The 24,983-nt window shown below is 48.3% G+C and overlaps 1 protein-coding gene across 1 annotated transcript; it reads right to left on the reverse strand.

Annotated features, from left to right (window-relative positions):
- Window positions 1-662: 662 nt before the first annotated feature.
- On the reverse strand, window positions 663-16,603 carry LOC140263408 (olfactory receptor 14J1-like). Its single transcript, XM_072358285.1, has 2 exons — window positions 16,465-16,603; window positions 663-1,621 (listed from the first exon to the last, which is right to left on the reverse strand). Exons 1-2 carry the CDS (start codon window positions 16,601-16,603, stop codon window positions 663-665), a joined length of 1,098 nt encoding a protein of 365 aa, XP_072214386.1.
- Between the last annotated feature and the right edge of the window lie 8,380 nt (window positions 16,604-24,983).

The following is a 24,983-nucleotide window of genomic DNA, read 5'->3' on the forward strand; positions in this document are numbered from 1 at the left end:
CCTTAGGTCATTGCCGCTGCTGTTTTGGTTTCCTTGGGCACAGCTCCAATCTCCCTACCCCATTCCCTTTTCGCTTCCCATTTGCTGAGGGCCAGGTATCCCAAGGGCCTACTTTCCCCCCTGTCATAGACATAGACTGATCTAGATAACTCCACTAAAGTGCTAGCAAGGAGACCAGTTCTGACAGTGCTGTTCATGTTGCTGGCGACTAACTGCTCTCCCAGAGTGCTGCTGTAGAGAAAGCAAGACGGTTGTCAGAAAGAAAAAGACCTTCAGGCCTGCACAGCTATGAGGACTTGAGAGCACTGTGGCAGTGTAAATAGAACAGGAATGAAAAGAGCACACTGTGCTGCTGTCCGTGGCTGTACCTCCCCCAGACCCAAACAAGGTAGGAAGACAGAAGAGCTAAGGAAATGTCTATATTTAAAGCTTTTTATTTATCTCTTGACCTGTTCAGAGAATGTGATTCCATGTTTACATGGGTTCCTGGAGTGAGGAAATGCAAATTAGGTAGGAAAGAATTAGTGAAATAAATTGCTTTTAATAATAAACTTTTAAAATAAACTTTTCTTGCAGATTACTGTATCACAAACAATCAAAAATATGATCAAACCTAAACATAAAAAACAATCACTGGGAATTGTGTGAAGAAGATGAGCACTTTATTGAAGCTGGATTAGTGTGTACAGCAACACTTTCTTGAAAGCATGTTTGATCTCCTTGTTCCTCATGCTGTAGATAATAGGGTTCAGTGTTGGAGGAACCACAGAGTACAGAAGAGCCACTGTCAGATCAAGGAGTGGAAAGGAAATGGAGGGGGGCTTCAGGTGGGCAAAAAATGCAGTGCTGAGAAATAGGGAGACCACGGCCAGGTGAGGGAGGCACGTGGAGAAGGCTTTGTGCCGTCCCTGCTCAGAGGGCATCCTCAGCACGGCCATGAAGATCTGCCCATAGGACACAACTATGAAAACAAAGCAACCAAAGACTAAAATGGCACTAAAAATGATAAGCACAACTTCCCTGAGATTTGATTCTGAGCAGGAGAGTTTGAGGATCTGGGGGATTTCACAGAAAAACTGGTTGACAACATTGCCTTGGCAGAGAGGCAGTGAAAACGTACTGGCAGTGTGCAGCAGGGAATTGAGAAGCCCAGCGCCCCAGGCAGCTGCTGCCATGGTGGCACAAGCTCTGCTGTCCATCAAGGTCCCGTAGTGCAGGGGCTTGCAGATGGCAATGTAGCGGTCATAGGACATGATGGTGAGAACGGAAAACTCTGCTGACATGAACAAGACAAAGAAAAAGAGCTGTGCAGCACATCCTGCGTAGGAGATGGCCCTGGTGTCCCAGAGGGCGTTGGCCATGGCTTTGGGGAGAGTGGTGGAGATGTAGCCCAGGTCGAGGAGGGCCAGGTTGAGGAGGAAGAAGTACATGGGGGTGTGCAGGCGGCGGTCGCAGGCTACGGCTGTGCTGATGAGGCCGTTGCCCAGGAGGGCAGCCAGGTAGATGCCCAGCAAGAGCCAGAAGTGCAGGAGCTGCAGCTGCCGCGTGTCTGCCAAGGGCAGCAGGAGGAACTCGCTGATGGAGCTGCTGTTGGGCATCTGCTGTTCCTGGGCTTGGAGTCCTGTTCGAAGTGCAGAAGATAATGACAAGTCCAAATCAATCTCAGAGACAGTCCTGCTATACTATATAAGTTCTCCTTTCCCTTTGGAAAATGTTCATTTAAGTCCAGAATTTGAATTTACTTTTCATGAGATTCACTATATAGAAGGTTAGTGTGCTCTTCCTTTCTTCTCATTTCCTAATCACATTTCAGCCTCCTGGATATTTTCCTCTTTACTCCAGCTGCTCTTCGAGGCCCCAGCTCCAGCTTCTGTGCACTTCAAATTGTCTTAGACAAATCAGACAGTTTGCAGGACAAATCATCTATTAATGTCTGCAGAAAGCAATGATAAGTTAAAGTGACTTTATCCTTTTAGGAAGGAGAGGCTGAAAGCACATTCTGTGTGACTGCTCAAAAAACAAAACAAAACAAAACAAAAACAACAAAAAACAAACAAAAACAAAACAAAAAACAAACAAACAAACAAACAAAAAAAGATGGATTGAAGAAATATTTGGGAGAGTCAGAGCTGTGCTCAAAATTGACAGCTTTTTAGATTTCTGCTGCCCATCCTTCCTGCCTCCCCTCAGAAAAGGTAATGGAAAATCCCTGCCTTGGCTCTCCTCTTGCAAGGTACCCTCACAAACATCCTGCTGTGCAGTGGAGCTGTGATCCCCCTGCCCCAGGCAGCAGCTGTGGCAGCACAAGCCCCTCTACCGGGGGGCTCCTTCCCCCCACACGTCTCCGCGCAGCACCCTGGGCAGCTCCCCGGGCAGGCTGAGTGCTGAGCCTGGCAGGCGGCAGAGTCCCATAGCCGGCACACAGCCCCTGGGGCACAGCAGGGACCCTGCTCTGCACAACAGCCCTGGGCACCCGCCTGCAGTCCCACATGCACAGCCTGCAGCCGTGCTGGGACACGCAGCCCTCAGTGCTGTGCTCTGATGCTGCAGCACGGAAGCCCTCAGCTGGAGCAGAAGGCTTTTTCCACAGTAAAGAAGCATGCAGTGCCTGCAGCCAGATCTGCTACAAAATGTCCCAGTTTAGTTAATCCTCATGAAAAAGTTCTGCAGTAAGACTTACCGTGAGCAATGCTCCTGCAGCGAGGTCGCAGTCATCTCACACCATACACATCCTGGAATCTCTCTCCCCTTTCTTTCCTCTACTTCTGTCACCTGCAGGCTGTGATGTGCACAAGAGCTGCTCCTGATCACAGCTGTCTCTCTGCAGCGCTGCCCACTTGTATGAGCTCCCTGTGTCCCAGGAGCCCAGCCCCACCCAGCTCAGCTCAGCAGCAAAGGATGTCATGTTTATCCATCCCACTCATCTCCCCAGAGATGTCCCTGGGTCCTCATGGCCATCAGCTGCTGGAAGACAACAGTATCATAAATGTTCTTTGAAATCTGCTCTATTACCCACCAGTCAATTCCTGACATGAGGTGAGTCCTACCACAGAATGTTTGCTGAAACTCAAAGGGCACACATACCTGGACAGGATATCATAGTATCATAGAATCACCAAGGTTGGAAAAGACCTAAAAGATTATCCAGTCCAACTGTTCACCTATCACTAATAGCTCTCACTAATCCATGTCCCTCAATACAACATCCAGTCATTCCTTGAATACCTCCATGGTCAGTGACTACACCAACCCCCTGGGCAGTCCGTTCCAGGTCCCAAAGTGCAGGATGTGACATTTGGTCTTGTTGAACCTCATCCCACTGGCTTCAGCCCATCTCTCCAGCCTGTCCAGATCCCACTGTAGGGCCTGGCTAACCCCAGGCAGAACCACACTCCCAGCCAATTTGGTGTCATCTGTGAACTTACTGAGGGTGCACTCATTGCCCTCATCCAAGTCATCAATAAAGATACTGAGAAGGACAGGCCCCAGCAATGAACCCTGGGGAACAACAGGTAGGTGCACAGGCAGGTGTCCAGGCAGGTCTTGACTTTCTCCAGAGAAGGAGACTCCACAACCCTCCTGGGCAGCCTGTTCCAGTGCTCCATCACCCTCACCACAAAGAAGTTCTTGCTCACATTTTTGCGGAACTTCCTATGCTGAAGTTTCAGCCCATTTCCCCTAGTCGTGTCACCACGTGTCACTGAAAAGAGACTGGCCTCGACACTGTGGCCCCCACACCTCAGATATTTATAGACCTGGATTAGATCCCCTCTCAGTCGTCTTTTCTCAAGGCTAAACTGACCCAGTTTGCTTAGCCTTTCTTCATAGGGGAGATGCTCCAGTCCCTTCACTACCTTTGTGGCCCTCTGCTGGGGTGTATCCAAAAGGTCCATGTCTTTTTTGTAGTGCGGAGCCCAGAACTGGACACAGTTCTCCAAATGAGGCCTTACCAGGGCAGAGTAAAGGGGGAGGATCACCTCCCTCAACCTGCTGGCCACGCTCTTTTTCATGCACCCCAGAATGCCATTGGACTTTTTGGCCACGAGGGCACACTGCTGGCTCATGGCCAACCTGTCGTCCAGAAGGATACCCAGGTCTCTCTCTGCTGAGCTTCTCTCCTGCGACTCATCCCCCAGCCTGTCCTGGTGCATGCAATTATTCCTCACTAGGTGCAAGACTCTACACTTGCGTTTGTTAAACCCCATCTAGTTTCTTACTGCCCAGCTCTCCAGCCTGTCCAGGTCTCACTGAAGGGCAGCACAGCCTTCAGGCGTGTCAGCCAATCCTCCCAACTTTGTATCATCAGCAAACTTGCTGAGGGTGGCCACAATCCCCTTGTCAAGTTTGCTGATAAAGATGTTGATCAAGACTGGACCCAGCCCTGACCCCCGTGGAACACCACTACTTACAGGTCACCAACGAGACTCTGCACTGCCAACGACGATCCTCTGTGCTCTGCCAGTCAGACAGTTCTCAACCCACCTCACTTTCCACTCATCTATACCACACTTCCTCAGCTTTGTTATATGGATGTCATGGGGAACAGTATCAAATGCCTTGCTGAAATCAAGATATACTACAACCACCGCTCTCACCCCATCCACCAAGCCAGTGAAAATGTCATAGAAGGCTACCAGGTTGGTTGAGCATGACCTCCCCTTGGTGGACACATGCTGACTACTCCTGATAACTCCTGATTGTGTGCTCCGGTGGCACAGTGGTAGAATTGCTGCTTGCAACACTGGTGGCCTGGGGTTCGAATCCCCCCTGTGGTGCAGGGGGTAGAAGTGCCGCTTCGCTATACAGAGGGCTCGAAACCCGGGAGTTGGACTCGATGATCTCTAAGGTCCCTTCCAACTCACACGATACTATGATACTGTGATAGCCTCCTTTTCTTCCAGCTGATTGGAGATGGTGTCCAGCACAAGCTGTTCCATCACATTTCCAGGGACTGAGGTGAGGAGGCCTAGCCTGTAATAACCCAGATCTTCCTTCTTGCCCTTTTTGAAGAACAGAGTGACACTGGCTATCCTCCAGTCTTCAGGCACCTCCCCCATTCTCCAAGACCTCCCAAAGATTACAGAGAGCGGTTCAGCAATCACCTCTGCCAGCTCCCTCAGCACGCATGGATTCACCCCATAAGGTCCCATGGCTTTATGGACCTTAGTGCTGCCTAGGCGCTCACGGACCACCTCATCCCTGACTAAAGGCAAGTCTTCCATTCCCCTGACCCTCTCACTAAGCACCAGGCTCTGCAATTCCTGAGGGAGATCTTTTTCACTGAAGACTGAAGCAAAGAATGCCTTCAGTATCTCCAACGTCTCAGCATCCCCCATTACCAGAATACCCCCCTCACTTAGTAGGGTACCCACAGTCTCCCTAGTCTTCCTTTTATTCACAACATACTTTAAAAAAAAAGGAAAACAAACAAACAAACAAACAAACAAACAAATTCCTTGCAACCCATGCAGAGCCTGGGACCTTCTGTCTCGGTGTCTTTCATTTGACATCATACAATTCTCCATCTCCTGCCCCAGGAAGGGCCTTGAGCCAACATGAGGACAGAATCTCCCTACCAAGTGTTTGGGGATCATGGTTTGGCCCTTCTGCTTCATAAGACAAAGGAGAAGTTTCTCAACATCAGAGCCATCATGCCAGTGACTTTCATTGCCAGTAGTCATGGCTTCCAATTATCTGCTCTAACAAGTCCCTAGGGAAGCTGGCTTGTTAGTGGCACTCAGTGGGCCCATTAATACTCCAAGAAACTTCATTGTTACTTCTGACTTTGTATTGTTGTGCATTTTGTGCAGTCTTCTCTCTGCACTGGAAGTGGATGGACTCAGAAGCAAATGCACCCTGGGGCCCATTATAACCTGAAGAGTCTTCTGTGCCTTGTGCCTTCCTGTCATCTTCTTCAGGTTTTCAGAACTTGTTCAGCAAAATGGAGAGGTAACTGACGAGAGCTCAAAGAGCAGGAATCCAGCAGGCATTTATTATCTATTTATAATTGAGTTTAAAGAAGACATTGAAGCAGCACTGTACAGTGGATATCAATCCAGGATGTCCCCAACGAGTTCTGTTCCGTTACTATGTGGACAATGGTCCTCCTCAACCTCCCCACCCCAATTCTACTCACATTGGCCCCATGGGACTTGCATCACTTTTTCTCACATCACTCTTCTCCTCTGCAGTCACCCGCTCAGTGTTAAACCTCCTTTGCACCAGCTCCCACTGGCTTTCCTCAGAGAACCAGCTGCACATGGGCAAGGAAAGTATTCTATTTTATTTATTTATTTATTTTGGTCAACAAACAGCAGGAAAGGTGTTGCAATTGAATGAACAGTAAAACACAGTGATCAATTGCATGCCATGTCCAAGCTGCATCTATTGATGCTTATCTATCTCAGGGAATATTTGTCCAAGGAATGAGTTTAGACAGTGATAGGGTGGTATAGATCGAATCACAGTGAAGGAGTTGACAATAGAGTCCATCAGACTTGGGAGATGGAGCTAATTCCAGTAATCTCCCTGTAAAGTTAGTTTGGAAGGAAGGGGAAAGGATTGGAAGCAGAAATCTAAAAGGGGCTGTCAAATTTGAACACAGCTCTGAGACTCCCAAATTCTTCTTTAGGCAATTGCTTGTTTTCTGAACTGTCACACCCTCCATGAGGCTGGGACATGATTAGGAAGTGAGAAGAAATTAAGAGCTCCATAATCCTCTGCTCCTTAAAGGATGGTGAAGCTCATGAATTTAAATTCTAGTTCTGGAGTTAAATGAATATTTTCCAAAGGGAAAGTCAAATGTTGATAGTGTAGCAGGAGGAGTGTCTCTGAGAGTGGTCTGGACTCGTCATTATCAGGGGGTTTCCCGCGGAGAACCTTACATGTGAAACTGCTATCAAGTGTCATTCACCTGCTTTGCACTGATCTCAAAGAAAATTAGAGGATGGACTGGCCTGAAGGTAAAAAGTTTAGAGCATCACCAGCAGAAGAAGTGTCACGTGCTAAAGAGGCCCCACCATGCAACGGACTACCAGAAAATGAAAAGAAATATGCCCTGTTCACTGATGGATCATGTCGTATTTTATGGAAGCATTGAAGATGGAAAACTGCTGTGTGGAGCCCCTCACAACAGGTTGCAGAGGTCACTGAAGGTAAAGGAGAATCAAGTCAGTTTGCAGAGGTAAAGGCTGTTCAGCTGGCCTTAGCTGTTCCTGAATGGGAGAGGTGGCCAATGCTTTATCCTGACTCATGGATGGTGGCCATTGCCTTATGGGGGTGGTTACAGCAGTGGGAAGAAAATAACTGGCAACGGATGGGAAAACCTATTTGGGCTGCTGAACTGTGGAAAGACATTGCTGCTCAATCAAAAGATACGATTTTAAAGTTGTCGTGTGGATGCACACATGACCCTGAGTCACGCTACTGAAGAACAATAAAACAACCATCAGGTAGATCGAGCTGCCAGAACTGAGGTAGCTCAAATCAGCTTGGACTGGCAGAACAAGGGTGAATTATTCCTAGCTCGACAGGCCCATAAGACCTCGGGCCATCAAGGAAGAGACGTGTCATATAAGCGGGCTAGAAACCGGGGGTGGACTTAACTATGGACGCCTCTGTACAGGTTATTCATGACTGTGAAACATGTGCCATAATTAAACAAGCCAAGAGGATGAAAATTCTGTGGGGGGAAGGCCAAGGCAAAAGTGTCAATATGGGGAGGTGAGGCAGCTTGAGAATGTCACCTTGCCATGATCTCGCAGTGGTAATTGTTATATGCTTACCATGGCGGAGGCAACCACTGGGTGGCTTGAAACACATGCAGTACCCCATGCTACTGCCCAAAACACCATACTGGGTCTTGAGAAAGAAGTCCTGTGGGGACATGGCACCCCAGAAAGTAGAGAGTCTGATAAAGGGACAAATTTCAAAAATTCACTTATACATAATTGGGCCAAAGATCAAAGCATTGAGAGGTCATTGATATCATATCCCCTACCATGCACCAGCCTCTGGTTAAATTGTACGATACAATGGGGTGTTGAAAACTATGGTGAAAGCAATGGGTAGTGGTACATTTAATCACTGGGAAAAGCATTTGGCAGAAGCCACTTGGTTGGTCAATACTAGAGGATCTGTCAGTCATGATGGTCCTACCCAATCCGGCCCCCTACACACTATAGAAGGAGATAAGGTCCCTGTTATACATGTAAAGAACATGTTGGGGAAATCTGTTTGGGTCCTTCCAGCCTCTGGAAATGGCAGACCTCTCCGTGGAACTGTTTTTGCCCTGGGACCTGGGTGCACTTGGTGGGTGATGCAGAAGGATGGGGATGTTCAGTGTGTTCCACAAGGGAATTTGATGCTGGGGGAGTGCAGTCAGTAATTCCATGTATCTATGTATATATTTGCATGTGTAGTGTATTTTAGTTATTAGAGTTATATTACATTTAATTGTACTATTTAGTTATCATAGTTTTATATACGTGTATATATGTATATATAATAACCTTGATGTAATAATGTAGAGTAAGGGGTGGAATGTCATGGTCTTGTATTGTTGCTGTCAGTATTCCACATCATAACATCATGTGCAGTATGGATCATTAACATTTCATACTCCAGTTCTGTGGAATGACAACGTCCCAAATACTCAGCTCACAGAAGAAAACTACATATCCCATAGTGTGCCCCCAGTGGTGCAGTGATATAAGCTGCTGCCTACGGCACTGGAGGGCCCAGGTTCGAATCCCCCCCCTGTGGCACAGGGGTAGAAGTGCCGCTTCGCTACACAGGGGGCTCAAAACCCAGGAGTTGGACTCGATGATCTCTAAGATCCCTTCCAACTCACACGATACTATGATACTATGAAACTATGATACTATGATGACTTCACGACCAATAATTCCATGTATATATATGTATACAGACCTGTGTGTGTAATGCATTTTAATTATTGTTTATTTCTATATATATATGTTTTCTAAGAATAGTGTAGTGATGTAGAATAAGGGGTGGAATGTCATGGTTTTGAAATTTTCCTATTGGTATTCCGCATATCACAGTTAGTAAAACAAGTTTTCTTCCTTAGGTAGTTACCACTGCTCTGTGTGTTTCCTTAAGTCCAGCTCCCATCTCCCAACCCTGTTCCCTTACCCTTCCCACTTGGTGGGGGCCAGGCATCCCACGGGCCTACTGCCCCCCTGTCGTGGACAGAGACAGATCCGTTCATATTGCTGGCTACTGACTGCTCTCCTGGAGTGCTGCTGTAGAGAAAACAGGACTGTTGTGAGGCACACAAGACCTTCAGGCCTGCACAAATATGAGGACTTGAGAGCACTGTGGAAATGTAAATAGAGCAGGAATGAAAAGAGGACACTGGCCAGCTGTCCATGTCTGTACCTCCCCCAGATCCAGACAAGGCAGGAAGAGAGAAGAGCCAAGGAAAACTACCTTGAAAGCTTTTTATTTATCTCTTAACCTATTCAGGGAATCTGGTTCAATGTTTACACGAGCTCTTGGAGTGAGAAAATGGAAAGTAGTTAGGAAAAAAAGTGAATAATTTGCAACATTTTTCTGCAGATTACTGTATCACACGAAATAAAACAAGCAAATAAGCATAAAATATAAAGAACCATCACAAGGAATTGTGTGAGGAAAACGTGCCCTTTATAATAGTTGGAATAGTGCATACTGCAACACCTTCCTGAGAGCGTGCTTGATCTCCCTGTTCCTCATGCTGTAGATGAGGGGGTTCAGTGTAGGAGGCACCACTACATACAGAAGTGCCACTGTCAGATCCAAGAGTGGGGAGGAAACTGAGGGGGGCTTCAGGTAGGCAAAAAAGGCAGTGCTAAAAAACAGGGAGACCACGGCCAGGTGAGGGAGGCATGTGGAAAAGGCTTTTTGCCGTCCCTGCTCAGAGAGCATCCTCAGAACAGCAAGGAAGATCTGCACATAGGACACAACTATGAAAACAAAGCACCCTAAGCCTAAACTGATGGACTTCAGTGCCTAGGGCAAGTGATGCTCTTCCAGACATATCCCTCTATTCCTAAAAGAATAGTTAACTGGTATCATCCTCCTGGCTGGGTGTTTTATAGTCAACTCCCACTTTACTTCCTTGTCCTTTAGTCCATGCCCAGAGCTTCTCAGCCATGTCACTGCTAGCTGTAAGCTCCATGCAGAGGTCAAGTGGGACACAGAGGGCATAGCCTTCTGCTGGGTGGATACAAGTGTTGGTTGAACCGGACGGGACAAATCCTTCCCACCATGCCCTCCTGGGAAAATGGCCACCCCAGTAATGGCATTCTGCCTCCTCCATGACCCCATCTGCAATGCTCCTGCACTGATTGATTAAAGGGCTTTAAACCAGGTCCAAAGGGGGAAGGGAGGGGAATTGGATGTGACAGAGAAGGGCTGAGGGATGATGTTGCTATTGGAGATTGCAGGGAAAGCCTCTGAGTTGTTCCATAGGATTGTGTGAGGATTCCTCAGAGAAGGTCTTGTTGCCAATACCCCGTCGTAAACCTTATTGTGTACCCTCTGGAAATAACCCCAACTTGCTGCTGCCCTAAAGTGCCTGTAGACCAGTGTGGGTAGCATGGGAAATAAACGGGACAACTCAAGAGAAATCCACAGAGCATTTCCTTTCATGTAGGCTGCTGCTTCTGAGCAAGGCCCTGAACATCAGTACCACGGTGCAGATGCAAGGCCTAGCAAGACTAAATCAAAACATGCTTCTGGAAGGGGATGCTTTCTGAAGGGTCTTTACACTCAATGAAGTTGAAATCTCTGTGCCTTTGCAGGCCTAGGGTCTGGTTTGGCTCACAGAGGCATGGTGGGATGGTTCCCATCTCTGAACTGTAGCAAAGGAGGTACAGACTCTTCATTATGATTAGGCAAAGAAGATGAGGAAAGGCTGCTGCTCTCTGTGAGAGTGCACTGGGTTCTGCCTGGGGATGGCAGAGGAGCCAGCTGAGAGCTGATGGAAAGGGCTCATAGAGAGCAGCAGATTCTGTTCCTTGCTTCCTGATCAGGAAGAACAAGAGGAGGGGGACAGGCAGGTAGCTGAGTTACAGCTGGGATGGCATTGTTTCCTTCAGACTGTCTGCTCTGGTGCAGTGTTTTGGTTCTAGGAGAAAAGCATTGATAACATTGTAATGTTTACAGCTGCTGCTAAGCAGTGTTGTACAGAGCCAGTGCCATGGTCAGTGGAGTGCCCAAGGAACTGGGGGGAACAGACTGAGGACAGCTGTCTTAAAGTGGCCAAAGGGACGTCCCATGCCATCTGACAACAAGCAGAAGGCGTACTGAAGGGGGTGTGAGATCATTTCACTGTCTCTTCTGCTGCTCAGGAGCCAGCTGGCCATCAGTCTGGTGATGCTGAGCATGTGCATGTGAATCAGTTGTAATGTACTATACCATATATCTGGATATATAGTCATGACGATTACACCTCTCCTTTCATCTCTCTTAGGAAATAGCTTCATGTCAACTCACAAGCTGTACTTTTTTTCCCCCAGTTCCCTTCCCCATCCCACTGGGAAGGGGGCAGTGCACAAAGCACTGTGTGCTACTGAGCCACATGTTGGGTTCAACAACCACCATCATTTTGGTGCCCGATGTGGGGCTCCAAGGGACATCTGTCCAGAGCGAGTTAACACAGAGCTTTGTAGGAGCTGGAGAATTTGCTGGCCATGATGCTGATTGTTTCCTTATTTGTGGAGCTTGTTGAGTCTTCTCATGAAGCTGCATTGTACAATTCCTTGCTTGCTGCTTGTTTTCCCTGCTGCACTGTTTGTCAACTCTGGGGGCTGGATTTGGGTATGCTGTTTGACCTTGGTTTATATCATGATAAAATAGGCAGCTGACAAAGTGAAGTTTTGAGGACATTCAGCTCTGCGATCATCTTTGAGTTTTGGAAGCAATACTGTCGATATGATTAGGAATTACACCCTTTTTGTTGTCCCCTCAGGGAGCCCAGCAATAGAGGTAAGAAGGGCGGACACTTTCCAGCAGTCACTCAGCCTCCCTCTTACTTCTTGCCCTGGAGCTCCAGAGCTATTTCCAATAGCTCCTGAGGATTTTGACTATCCGTGGGATTCCCAAACCAGCACGCTCCTATTGCTATGTGTTGTTAATCTGTTCCAGGTTATGTTTCAGATTAAATAATTATTCAAGAAGATCACTGAGAGATCTACCTAAAGTTGAGAAGGCGCAGCATGGCAAGGGGTCTGGGCAGCAGATGGTCTGGGTGGGATGGTCTGGGCAGCAGCCTGGAGCAGTGGGCACACCCAGGGCTTTGGAACTTCATCTCCAAGTAACTGCAGGATCCTGAGAAACTGGTAGAATATTGGGGGAAGGTCTGCTGTGGCCCTGGTAATCCCAAAGAGGCACAAATGACTGCAGTGTGCCAGGGCCTGGCCCACACCTATTGAGCTGTTTTCGACACTCTTCAGCATCCTCAAGTGAAAGAGAGTTGGATCTGCTGACAGTGCTGGAGCCTCTGCAACTCCTGGCACAAACCCTGCAGCAGCTCCAAGTTTTTGCTGCATGTCCCGTGGTTGCTCCAAGCTCTGGAATGGTTCCACTGTCACTCCACCCCTCATAAAGAGCTCTGCAGTCAGTCCTGCTACAGGTCCTGTAGCTGTTCCAAGTACTGCTATAGCAAAATGAAACAAATTCCTCCCAGGGGAGGTGCACTGTGCCAGCAGGTACAGCCCTGTGTTCGCTCCAACCCCTCAAATCAGCCTTGTGGCTGCTCCAAATTCTGTCACAAGTTCTGAGGTGATTCCAGATATGACAATGAGATGCGCTTCTGCAACAGCCCAACAGCTGCTCCAGCTCCTACATTGAACCCTGTGGCTGTTAAAACCCCTGCAACAGGTCCTGCAGTTGCAAACTTATATGCATATATATTAGTATCTATGCATATATGTTTGCAACAGCATATATTGTGTATATGTGAAAATATACCATATATATAACGTGTGTGTGTGCAAATACATATATATATGTACTTGTCATAATGATTACGCTTTTTTTATTCTCTGTCTCAGTATATAGCTTTACTTCAGCCCACACATTCTAAAGCGCAGCAATGCCCCGAGTCGCTTACAGATCTCCTTGGGACTCCTGAAACTGACCCAGTCACTCAGGGAAGAGTACCAGAGGATCTCCAGGTCTTCTCGTGGAGCAGCTCCTGAGGTATATTCCTTACACCAGCTCTGGAAGAGGCCTCCAGTTCTCTGCTCCTGCTCTGAAGTGGCTCTCTTGTTATGGCAGAGCCAGCAAGGAGACCAGCTCTGACACAGCCGTTCATATTGCCGGCTACTGACTGCAGCCCTGGAGTGCTGCTGTAGAGACAACAGAACTGTCATGAGACACACAAGATCTTCAGTCCAGCAGAAATGAAATCACTCATTAAGAGCATTGTGGCAGTGTAATGATAGCAGGATTAAAAAGAGCATGTTGTGTTGCTGTCAGTGGCTGTACCTCACCCAGACCCAGACAAAGTAGGAAGAGAGAAGAGCTAAGGAAAAGTCTATTTTGAAAGCTTTAGGAATATTTTAACCTATTCAGGGAATCTGATTCTATGTTCTCATGAGCTCTTGGAGTGAGAAAATGGAAATCAGGTAGGAAAGAAGTGAAATAACTTTTTATTTATATGTTCGATAGCATTTTTTTCACAGATAGCTATAGCAAACACAAGCAATCAAAGATGCATAAAACATAAAGAACCATCACTGGGAATCATGTGAGGAAGATGTGCACTTTATGTAAGCTGGAAGAGTGCTTACTGCAACACCTTCCTGAGAGCGTGCTTGATCTCCCTGTTCCTCATGCTGTAGATAATAGGGTTCAGTGCTGGAGGAACCACTGAGTACAGAAGTGCCACTGTCAGATCCAGGAGTGGGGAGGAAATGGAGAAGGGTTTCAGGTAGGCAAAAAAGCCAGTGATGACAAGCAAAGAGAGCACGGCCAGGTGAGGGAGGCACGTGGAGAAGGCTTTGTGCCTTCCCTGCTCAGAGGGCATTTTCAGCACGGCCATGAAGATCTGACCATAGGACACAACTATGAAAACAAAACACCCAAAGACTAAACTGTCACTAAAGATGATAACCACAACTTCCCTGAGGTTGGAGCCTGAGCAGGAGAGCTTGAGGATCTGGGGGATTTCACAGAAAAACTGGTTGACAACATTGCCTTGGCAGAGAGGCAGAGAAAACGTACTGGCAGTGTGCAGCAGGGAATTGAGAAGCCCAGCGCCCCAGGCAGCTGCTGCCATGGTGGCACAAGCTCTGCTGTCCATCAAGGTCCCGTAGTGCAGGGGCTTGCAGATGGCAACGTAGCGGTCATAGGACATGATGGTGAGAACGGAAAACTCTGCTGAGAGGAAGAAGAAAAAGCAAAACACCTGTGCAGCACATCCTGCGTAGGAGATGGCCCTGGTGTCCCAGAGGGCGTTGGCCATGGCTTTGGGGAGAGTGGTGGAGATGCAGCCCAGGTCGAGGAGGGCCAGGTTGAGGAGGAAGAAGTACATGGGGGTGTGCAGGCGGCGGTCGCAGGCTACGGCTGTGCTGATGAGGCCGTTGCCCAGGAGGGCAGCCAGGTAGATGCCCAGCAAGAGCCAGAAGTGCAGGAGCTGCAGCTGCCGCGTGTCTGCCAACGGCAGCAGGAGGAACTCGCTGATGGAGCTGCTGTTGGACATCTGCTGTTCCTGGGCTTGGAGTCCTGCTCAAAGTGCAGAAGATAATGACCAGTACAGACAATTCTCAGAATCTCTATTCCTGCTCTACTATGAAAGTTCTCCTTTCCCTTTGGAAAATGTTCATTTAACTCCAGCTTTTGTGAGCTTCACCATCTCTTTAGGAGTAGAAGACTAGGCAGTTCTTAATGTCTTCTCATATTCTAATCATATCCCAGCCTCCTGGAAATTTTCCTCTCTATTCCAGCAGTTTCTCGTGACCCCAGACCCAGCCTCTGTGCAATTTGGTTTTTCTTAGAGAAATCAGCCTGTTTTTAGGACAAGTGTAGTATTAATGTCTGCAGAAAACAGTGATAACTTTTATCTTTTTAGGAAGGAGAGGCTAAATGCACATTCTGTGCATTCTGTGTGACTGTTCACAAATCAAACAAAGGATTGAAGAAATATTTGGGAGTCTCAGAGCTGTGCTCAAAATTGACAGCCCCTTTTAAATTTCTGCCCCCAATCCTTTTTGCCTTCCAGCAGAACAGGAAATGGAAAATCCCTGCCTTGGCTCTCTCCTCTTGCAAAGAACCCTCACAGACATACTGCTGTGCAGTGGAGCTGAGATCCCCTGCCCCAGGCAGCAGCTGTGGCAGCACAAGCCCTGCTGGGGGGCTCCTTCCCCCACACGTCTCCCCGCAGAACCCTGGGCAGATCCCCGGGCAGGCTGAGTGCTGAGCCTGGCAGGCGGCAGAGTCCCATAGCCGGCACACAGCCCCTGGGGCACAGCAGGGACCCTGCTCTGCAGGACAGCCCTGGGCACCCGCCTGCAGCCCCACATGCACAGCCTGCAGCCGTGCTGGGACACGCAGCCCTCAGGGCTGTGCTCTGATACTGCAGCACGGAAGCCCTCAGCTGGAGGAGAAGGCTTTTTCCACAATAAAGAAACATGCAGTGCCTGCAGCCAGATTTGCTATGGGATGTCCCAGATTAAGTTAACCCTCTATGAAATGCAGCTGCACCGTCTGTAGTGAAACTTACCTTGTCATGGTCTGTGGGCAATGCTCCTGCAGTGAGCTCACAGCCTGCTCACACCGTACACATCCTACATGCTCTCTCCCCTTTCTCTCCTCTCCTTCCTTTAACTGCAGGCTGTGCTGTGCACTAGAGCTGCTCCTGGGCACAGCTGTCTCTCTGCAGCCCTGCCCATTTTTAAGAGCTCCCTGTGTCCCAGGAGCCCGGCCCAGCTCAGCAGAAGAATATGTCATGTTTATCCTTCCCACTTGTCTCCCCTGAGATGTCCCTGGATCCTCATGGCAAACAGCTCCTGAAAGACAACAGCATCATGACAGTACATTAAAATCTGTTGAATTTAATACCAGATTTCTAGTGGTCAGTGACTAGTTCCAGACATGTGGTGAGTCCTCCCAGAGAGTGTTTGCTGAAACTAAAAGGGCACCCAGAGAAGGACACAATATCATTGAATCATAGAATCACCATGGTTTCAAAAGACCTTAAAGAGCATCCAGTCCAACTGTTCACCTACCACCAATAGTTCCCACTAATCCATGTCCCTCAACACAACATCCAGTCATTCCTTGAACACCTCCAGGGTTGGTGACACCACCAACACCCTGAGCAGTCCATCCCAGGTCCCAAAGTGCAGGACATGGCATTTGGCCTAGTGAACCTCATCCTATTGGCTTCAGCCCAGCTCTCCAGCCTGTCCAGATCCCTCCGTAGGGCCTTGCTAACCCGAGACAGATCCACACTCCCAGGCAATTTGGTGTAATCCACAAACCTACATAGGATGCCCCCAATGCCCTCATCCACGTCATCAATAGTGAAGAGGACAGGCCCCAGCACCAGACCCTTGGGGAACACCAGGGAGGCGCACAGGTAGGTGTCCATCTTGAATATCTCCAGACAAGGAGACTCCACAACACCCTTGAGCAGCCTGTTCCAGTTCTCAGCCACCCTCACCGTTAAGAACTTCTTGCACACATTTTTGCGGAACTTCCTACACTCCAGTTTCTGTCCATTTAGTCTTTGTCCTGACTTCACACACTGATGAAAAGAGCCTGGTCTTGCCACTTTGACCCCACACCTCAGATATTTAAAGACCTGGATCAGGTCCCCTCTCAGTCTTCTTTCCTCAAGGCTAAACAGACCCAGATCACTTAGCCTTTCTTCATAGGGGAGATGCATCTGACCCTTCACCATATTTGTGGACCTCTGTTGAACTCTTTCCAAGAGATCCCTGTCTTTTTTTGTACTGGAGAGCCCAGAACTGGACACAGTATTCCAGGGCAGTTTAGAGGCGAAGGATCAACTCCCTCAACCTGCTGGACATGCTCTTTTTAATACACCCCTTAATGCCATTGGACTTTTTGGCCACGAGGGCACACTGCTGGCTCATGGCCAACCTGTTGTCCATCAAGATACCCAGGTCCCTCTCTGCAGAGCTCCTCTCCAGCAGCTCATCCCCCAACCTGTCCTGGTGCATGCAATTATTTCTTCCTAGGTACAAGACTCTACACTTGCTTTTGTTAAACCTCATCTGGTTTCTTACCGCCTGGCTCTCCAGCCTGTCCAGGTCTCGCTGAATGGCAGCACAGCCTTCAGGCGTTTCAGCCAATCCTCACAACTACGTATCATCAGTAAACTTGCTGAGGGTGGCCACTATCCCCTTGTCAAGGTCACTGATAAAGATGTTGAACAAGACCGGTCTCAGCACCAACCCCTGGTATACTACCCAGGAGCTACTTACATGACTCCAACTGTACTCTGCACTGCCAACAACGACCCTCTGTGCTCTGCCAGTCAGACAGTTCTCAACCCACCTCACTGTCCACTCATCTATCCCACACTTCCTTATCTTTGTTATTAGGATATTGTGGGAGACAATATCAAATGGCTTGCTGAAATCAAGGTAGACGACATCTACCGCTCTCCCCCCCATCCACCCAGCTACTGACAATGTCATATCAGGCTGTCAGGTTGGTTGATCATGACCTCTCCTTTGTGGACCAATGCTGACTACTCCTGATATCCTCCTTTTCTTCCAGCTGTCTGGAGATGGCATCCAGCACAAGCTGTTCCATCACCTTTCCAGGGACTGAGGTGAGGCGGCCTAGCCTGTAATAACCCAGATCTTCCTTCTTGCCCTTTTTGAAGACCGGAGTGACACTGGCTATCCTCCAGTCCTCTGGCACCTCCCCCATTCTCCAAGACCTCCCAGAGATTACAGAGCGTGGTTCAGCAATCACCTCTGCCAGCTCCCTCAGCACTCATGAATACATCCCATCAGATCCCATGGCTTTATGAACATTGGTGTGGCCTAGGCACTCACGGACCACCTCTTCCCTGACTTAAGGCAAGCCTTCCATTCCTCAGACCCTCTCACTGGGTCTGGGATTCCTGAGGGAGAGCTTTTTCACTGAAGACAGAAGCAAAGAATGCCTTCAGTATCTCCAGCGTCTCAGCATCCCTCATTACCAGAATACCCCCCTCACTTAGTAGGGGACCCACAGTCTCCCTAGTCTTCCTTCTATTCATAACATACTTTATAAATAAATAAATAAATAAATAAGTAAATCTTTTTTATTTTTCTTTTTTAATGAGTGTCAACCAATTTATGTAATACTATGTTCTGCTTGCAAGGAACTGTGTGAGAGAGGTGGGCCAATCTGTGCTGTTTCTGGTGTTTATAACTGAATAATACAGACCCTTAATGGAAAAGTTATATGGTAGTAAGGGTGTATATGGATCTAAAAAACAGTATTGTTTGACAAACTCTTTTGATTGTATAAGAAAGTGTAATTGTTGATGGCATATGGAAGTGTACTTGAGGGTGTGTGGAAGTGTAAATGAGGGTACAAATAGTGGAAGAGTTTACAGAGGAAAAAAGGGATAAAGAGGAAGTGTTTTTATCTGCACTGACATTAGAGCAACTCCCCTCACCTTTCCCCTGTGAGCAGATCACAGCAGAGTCACAGTCCCCATGTATCATGTAGTGTTATTCTGCTTACCAAATGGAGGAGGTCACAACAGAAGAGGCAGGCCTTCCTCTCTGCTCCATCCGTGGCATACTCTAAAGTTCAAGGCATTGCAAAGCTATGGCACATGTACGTTCTTTCACTGATGACACCTTAATTTGCTCTGGGCTCTCATTTCAATTGCAACTAAATAAGTTTGGGGTCATGCCCATTGACAGGAAGCTGGCAAATGTTGTCTCCTTGTAAGGAAGAGCAAGAAAGATGACATGGGCAATTATGGACCTGTCAGTCTCACTCCAGTGCCTGGTAAAATTATGGAGGCAATGGTGGTGGGAGTTATGGAAAAACAGCTGAAAGACAATTCTGTCATTGGTTGCAGCCAACACAAGATCCTGAGGGGACGGTCCTGTGTAACTTCAGGTCCCTTTATGACACGGTTATCCATTTAGCTGACCAAGGTAAGCCAGTTGAAAATGGATGAAATCCTTGAGGAATTCAGTAGAGCTTTTGATACTATTTCTCACCGCATCCTTCTAGACAGAATGTCCTGCATGCAGCTAGACAGAAACAGAATGTAGTGGGTGAGCAGTTGGCCAACAGGTCAGGCCCAAAGGATTACAGTGAATGGGATCCATCAGGCAGGTAGATGGTCACTATCAGGGTTCCTTAGGGCTCCATTTTAGGGCCACTTCTATTTCATGTTTTTGCAGATGACCTGCATGCAGGACTTGGAGTTGTTCTGAGCAAATTTGCTGATTGGAGGTGCTGTTGCATCCAGTGAGTCCTGGTAAACATCAAATTGAACATGAGTCAGCACTGTGCCCAGGCACCCAGGAAGCTCAGCGGTCCATTGGAGTGCATCAAGCAAGGTATTACCAGGTCAGTGAGGGAAAGGTTTGTCCCTGTCTGCTCTGCACTGTTGCAGCCTCACCTGGAACACTGGGTGCACTTCTGGGCACCACAGAGCATAAAAGACATCAAACTATGGGAGGGTGTGCAAAGGAAGGCACTGGAACTGAGAGATCTGAAGTTCAGAGTTTCATTGGGATTGACTGCTTGTTCAGACTGGGCCCTTCTCACATCCCACAGCCTGCGATGAGACACGGGGCACAGATGGGACATGAACCTCACAGTGTCCCTGCAGCCCATGCAGAGCCTGGGATCTTCTGTCCCCATGTCTTTCATTTAACATCATACTGACCTCCAACCCCCTGCCCCAGGTCGGATCCTTAGTCAGCATGAGGTTCTCTCTACCAAGGGTCTGGGGATCAGGACATGGCCTGTCTGCTTCATAAGACAAAGAAAGGGTTTCTAAGCATCTAGGCCACCATGCCTTTCATTGCCTGTAGTCATATCTTCCAATTATCTTCTCTAACGAGTCCCTTGGGAAGCTTGCTTGTTAATGTTCCTCAGCGGGCCCATTAATACTCCAAGAAACTTCACTGTTACTTCTGACTTTGTCTTGCTGAGCACTCTCTGCAAACTTCTCTCTGCACTGGAGGTTGATGGACTCAGCGTCAAATGCACCCTGGGGCTCATTATTATCTGAAGAGTCTCCTATGCCTTGTGCCTTCCTGTTATCTTCTTCAAGTTTTCAGAACTTGTGCAGCAAATTGGAGGGGTACCTGGATAGATCTTAAAGAGGAAGAATCAAGCAGACATTTACTGTCTATTTATTTAGAGCTGGGTATAAACAAGTTTTAAAGCAGCACTGTGCAACTGGTATCAATCCAGGATGTCCCCAATGCGTTCTATTCTGTGTCAACAAATGTTCTTCTCAACCACCCCACCCCATTTCTACTCACATTGGCCCCATGGGACTTGCATCACTTTTCCTCACATCACTCTTCTCCTCTGCAGGCACCCGCTCAGTGTTAAGTCTCGTCTGCAGCAACTCCAACTGGCTTTTCTCAGAGAATCAGCTGCAAACGGGCAAGGAAAGAATTTTTTTATTTTTTTTTCTTTTTTGCCAACAAACAGTAGGAAAGGTGATGCAATTGAATGAACGGTAAAACACAGTGATCTACTGCATGTCATGTCCAAGCTGCTTCTATTGAGGTTTGACATTCACAGGGAATAACTGTACAAGAAATGAGTTAGACAGACATAGGAAGGGATTGATGGAATTACAGTGAAGGACTTGGCAACTTGTGATCTCAAGTGATGTGGGCCTGGAAACGAGCAGGATCAGGACACTGAACTTTAGAAGAGCAGACTTCAAGCTACTCAATGGACTGCTAGCCAAGATCCTCTGGCGTGCTGCCCTCAAAGACAAGGATGTTGAGGAGAGCTGGCTGCTCTTCAAGGATGCCCTCCTGGAAGCACAAGAGGTCTCCATTCCACTGAATAAGAAAGTGGGCTCCACTGAATAAGAAAGGTAGGAAACCGGCATGGCTCAGCAAGGACCTGCTGAGAGAACTGAGGGCGAAGAAAGGGGTGTACAAGCTCTGGAAACAAAGCTGTGTCACCTCAGAAGAATACAGGGATGCCGCCCGGACTTGCAGACGTTGGATCAGGGAAGCCAAGGTGCAGGCAGAACTGAACTTGGCAAGGGATGTGAAAAACAATAAGAAAACCTTCTACAGGTACATTGGCCAGAAGAGACAAGCCAAAACAGGCGTACCAACTTTGGTAAATTGAAAAGGAGAACTGGCTTCAACAGATGAAGAGAAAGCTGAGGTGCTGAATGAGTTCTTCACCTCGGTCTTCACTGGTGTCCAGGATTCTAGTCTTTTTCACGTCCCTAAGCCCTGCATCCCCAGACCTCTATGTGGGGACCAAGGAGGTAAATCCTTCCCCACAGTAAGGGCAGAGCAAGTCCGAGAGTGCCTCCTTAGACTGAATGTGTACAAGTCTATGTGGCCAGATGGCGTGCATTCCACGGTTCTGAAGGAGCTGGCTGAGGTGGTTGCTGAGCCGCTCTCCATCATATTTGCTAAGTCGTGGCTGTCAGGTGAGGTCCCGGATGACTGGAGGAAGGGTCACGTCACTCCCATATACAAGAAGGGGAGCAGGGAGGACTCGGGGAAATACAGGCCGGTGAGTCTCACCTCCGTGCCTGGGAAGATCATGGAACAGATCCTCCTGGACAACATGCTCAATCACATAAAGAATGAGAATGTGATCTGAGACAGCCAGCACGGCTTCACCAGGGAAGATCATGCTTAACTAATTCTGTGACCTTCTGTGATGGAGTGACAGCTATGGTGGACGAAGGAAAGGCGACCGATGTCATTTACCTGTACACGTGCAAGGCCTTTGACATGGTCCCCCACCACATCCTCATCTCCAAATTGGAGGGAAGTGGATTTGATGGGTGGACAACTCGATGGATAAGCAATTGGTTGAAAGGCCGCAGACAGAGGGTGGTGGTCAATGGCTCTATGTCCAGGTGGAGGCAGGTAATGAGCGGTGTCCCCCCAGGGTCTGTCTTGGGACCGGTGTTCTTTAACATCTTTGTTAACGACATCGATGAGGGAATGGAGTGCACCCTCAGCAAGTTTGCTGATGACACCAAGCTGAGTGGTGCGGTTGATATTGTGGAAGGAAGGGATGTCATTCAGAGGGACCTCGACAGGCTGGAAAGCTGGGCTCGGGTGAACCTAATGAGGTTCAACACAGCAAAGTGCAAGGTTTTGTACCTTGGCCGGAAGAACCCCAGGCACCTGTACAGGCTGGGAGGAGTTGTCCTTGAGAGCAGCTTGGCAGAGAAGGACTGAGGGTCCTGATGGACGAGAGACTCAACATGAGCCAGCAGTGCGCTCTGGCAGCTCGGAAGGCAAATGGGATCCTGGGCTCCATCAGAAAAGGGGTGGTCAGCAGGGATAGGGAGGTGATTGTCCCTCTCTACTCGGCTCTTGTGAGGCCCCATCTGGAGTACTGTGTCCAGGTGTGGAGCCCTCAGTACAAGAAAGACGTGGAGATTTTGGAAAGGGTCCAGAGGAGGGTCACGAAGATGATCAGGGGGCTGGAGCACCTCCCCTTTGAAGACAGGCTGAAGGACCTGTGCTTGTTAAGCCTGGAGGAAAGAAGGCTGAAGGGTGACCTCATTGCAGCCTTTCACTACGAGAAGGGATCCTATAATCAGGAGGGGAGTAAGCTCTTTGAAAGGGCCGATAATAGCAGGACAAGGGGGAATGGATTTAAGTTGAAAGAGGGAAGATTTGGGTTGGATGTTAGGGGGAAGTTCTTTACTAGGAGAGTGGTGAGATTCTGGAAGAGGCTACCAAGGGAGGTTGTGGATGCCCTGTTCCTGGAGGTGTTCAAGGCCAGGTTGGACAGGGCCCTGGGCAGCATGATCTGTTAAGTGTGGAAGTTTGGTAGCCCTGCCAGGCAGGGGGGTTGGATCTTCATGATCCTTGAGGTGCCTTCCAACCTGGGTCATTCTGTGATTCTGTGATTCTTTGATTCTGTGATCCCATTCCAGAAGAAGGATTTGATTTAGGCTGGCTGGGGCTGGCATCTACACCATGGTACTGCTGTTCAGAATGTGGCGCACAGTTATGAGACGCATTGTGGGGCTGAAATTTGTCCAGCAAGCATTGTCACTACCAGGGCATGGCTTTCCTGAAGGTTCTCATCTGCACTTGCCAGCTGGCAGGGGGTGTGCTGGAGGCCCCAGGGAATTGCCATTCCAATGAGAGCCCAGAATAAACAAACATGTCAACTGTGAGAAAATGTAGGTGTGTCACAGCTGTGGAATGCCTTAAGCTCTGGAATTTGCAATAGATGGAGAATAGAGAACGATCAGTTCTGAATAACGCTGCACTCTCAGGTGCTCATTACTCGAACATCTGATGTCATTCAGGATGCCCAAGAATGCTCCCATGCCTTGTCTGGCCACCAGCTGATGCTCAGGAAGGAGGTGGTTCTCTCAGATGTTGTCTACCACAGCCTGCAGGCACTGCTGCATACATCTATGAGCACCACAGGCACCTTGTACTCATTGAATGACTGTTTTTGAGCAAGTCATTCCATCTTAAGAAAGGCCAAGGATTCAGACCAGGGGCTCATGCATACTGTCATCTCCTTGTGCACATCTGCTTCAAGTCAAGAGGAGTACCATCTCCCATGGGTCTGTGGGGAAGTGAATCTCCTTTCAACCCCAGGGTTTTACATCTGGACATGAGACACCTGCACTGATTGCCTCATCTGAATGACAGCCCTGCAAAAGGGGAGTCAGAGAGTCCCTGTCCTTGTCTGTGTGTTGTTTTTATTAAGGGCCAGGAGCAGAGCTTTCCAGGTGAGGCATTTACACTCCTGCTAGGCAAACACAATCTGTTAGGACAACCTGATACAGTAAAAGAGTTAGCCTCAAAGGTAGAAGACAGGTATATGGGCCCATAAACAGGTAGGATGAGCAGTTACATTAAAGGAATAGCATCCTGCACCCTAAATTGAAAAAGCCAGACAGAACCAGACTACTTCTATCAAACATGATGGGGTAAAAGGGACCGAATGAGGAAGACATTGAGTGTTTGCAAGGAAGATGTCTGATTTCATCCCCACGACCACTGCAGGAAGAACCCAGCTACAAACAGCGCATGTGCCAGAGGGAGGGACAGAACGTAAATGAGTTCCTGGAAAATAATGAATATGTAGATGAGTTCCAGGAGATCTGCTGAATATGGATCAGCCTGACATTAAAATAAGTAACACTTCTGCTTGCTGGTGTGCAAGGAAGGACTGATCCCCTTTGAACCCAGCGCCGAAAACATGCATTTCTGCTTTAAAACCTAACTCCAGGTTAGAGAGGTTGTTTCCTCAACTCCAAACCATGCTTCTGGAATCAGTCTGTCCAGTTTATCTGACATCCAAGAGCCTTTTTCAGAGATGACCCTGCTGTCTATCAGGAACATTCAGCTCTGGAGCCCCAGGGAAATCTCCAGAGGAAGCACTGAGGAAATAAACTCAAATCCTCAGGTGTGCTGAGCTGGGCTGGGCTTTTGGGACACAGGGAGCTCATAAAAGAGGATGGTGCTGCAGAGACAGCTGTGCCCAGGAGCAGATCTCGTGCACAGCACAGCCTGCAGGTGACAGAAGGAGAGGAGAGAAAGGGGAGAGAGCTTCCAGGATGTGTATGCAGTGAGCAGGCTCGGAACATGCTGCAGGAGCATTGCTGACAGACAATGACACGGTAAGTCTCACTTCAGGCCATACAGATGCTATTCATAGAGGGTTAACTATAACTGTGACATCCCATAGCAGATCTGGCTGCAGGCACTGCATGATTCTTTCTTGTGGAAAAAGCCTTCTGCTCAAGATGAGGGCTTCCGTGCTTCAGCATCAGAGCA

This window comes from Excalfactoria chinensis, chromosome 30 (assembly GCF_039878825.1).
Source record: "Excalfactoria chinensis isolate bCotChi1 chromosome 30, bCotChi1.hap2, whole genome shotgun sequence".
NCBI classification, from domain to species: domain Eukaryota; kingdom Metazoa; phylum Chordata; class Aves; order Galliformes; family Phasianidae; genus Excalfactoria; species Excalfactoria chinensis.

Excerpts from the sequence above, each read along its gene's own strand:
- LOC140263408 (XM_072358285.1), bottom strand. The coding sequence starts at position 16,603 with ATGGACACCTACCTGTGCGCCTCCCTGGTGTTCCCCAAGGGTCTGGTG. Across the intron at positions 1,622-16,464 it reads TTACACCAAATTGCCTGGGA|GACTCCAAGCCCAGGAACAG; the intron begins GTGTGGATCTGT and ends CACTTCGAACAG.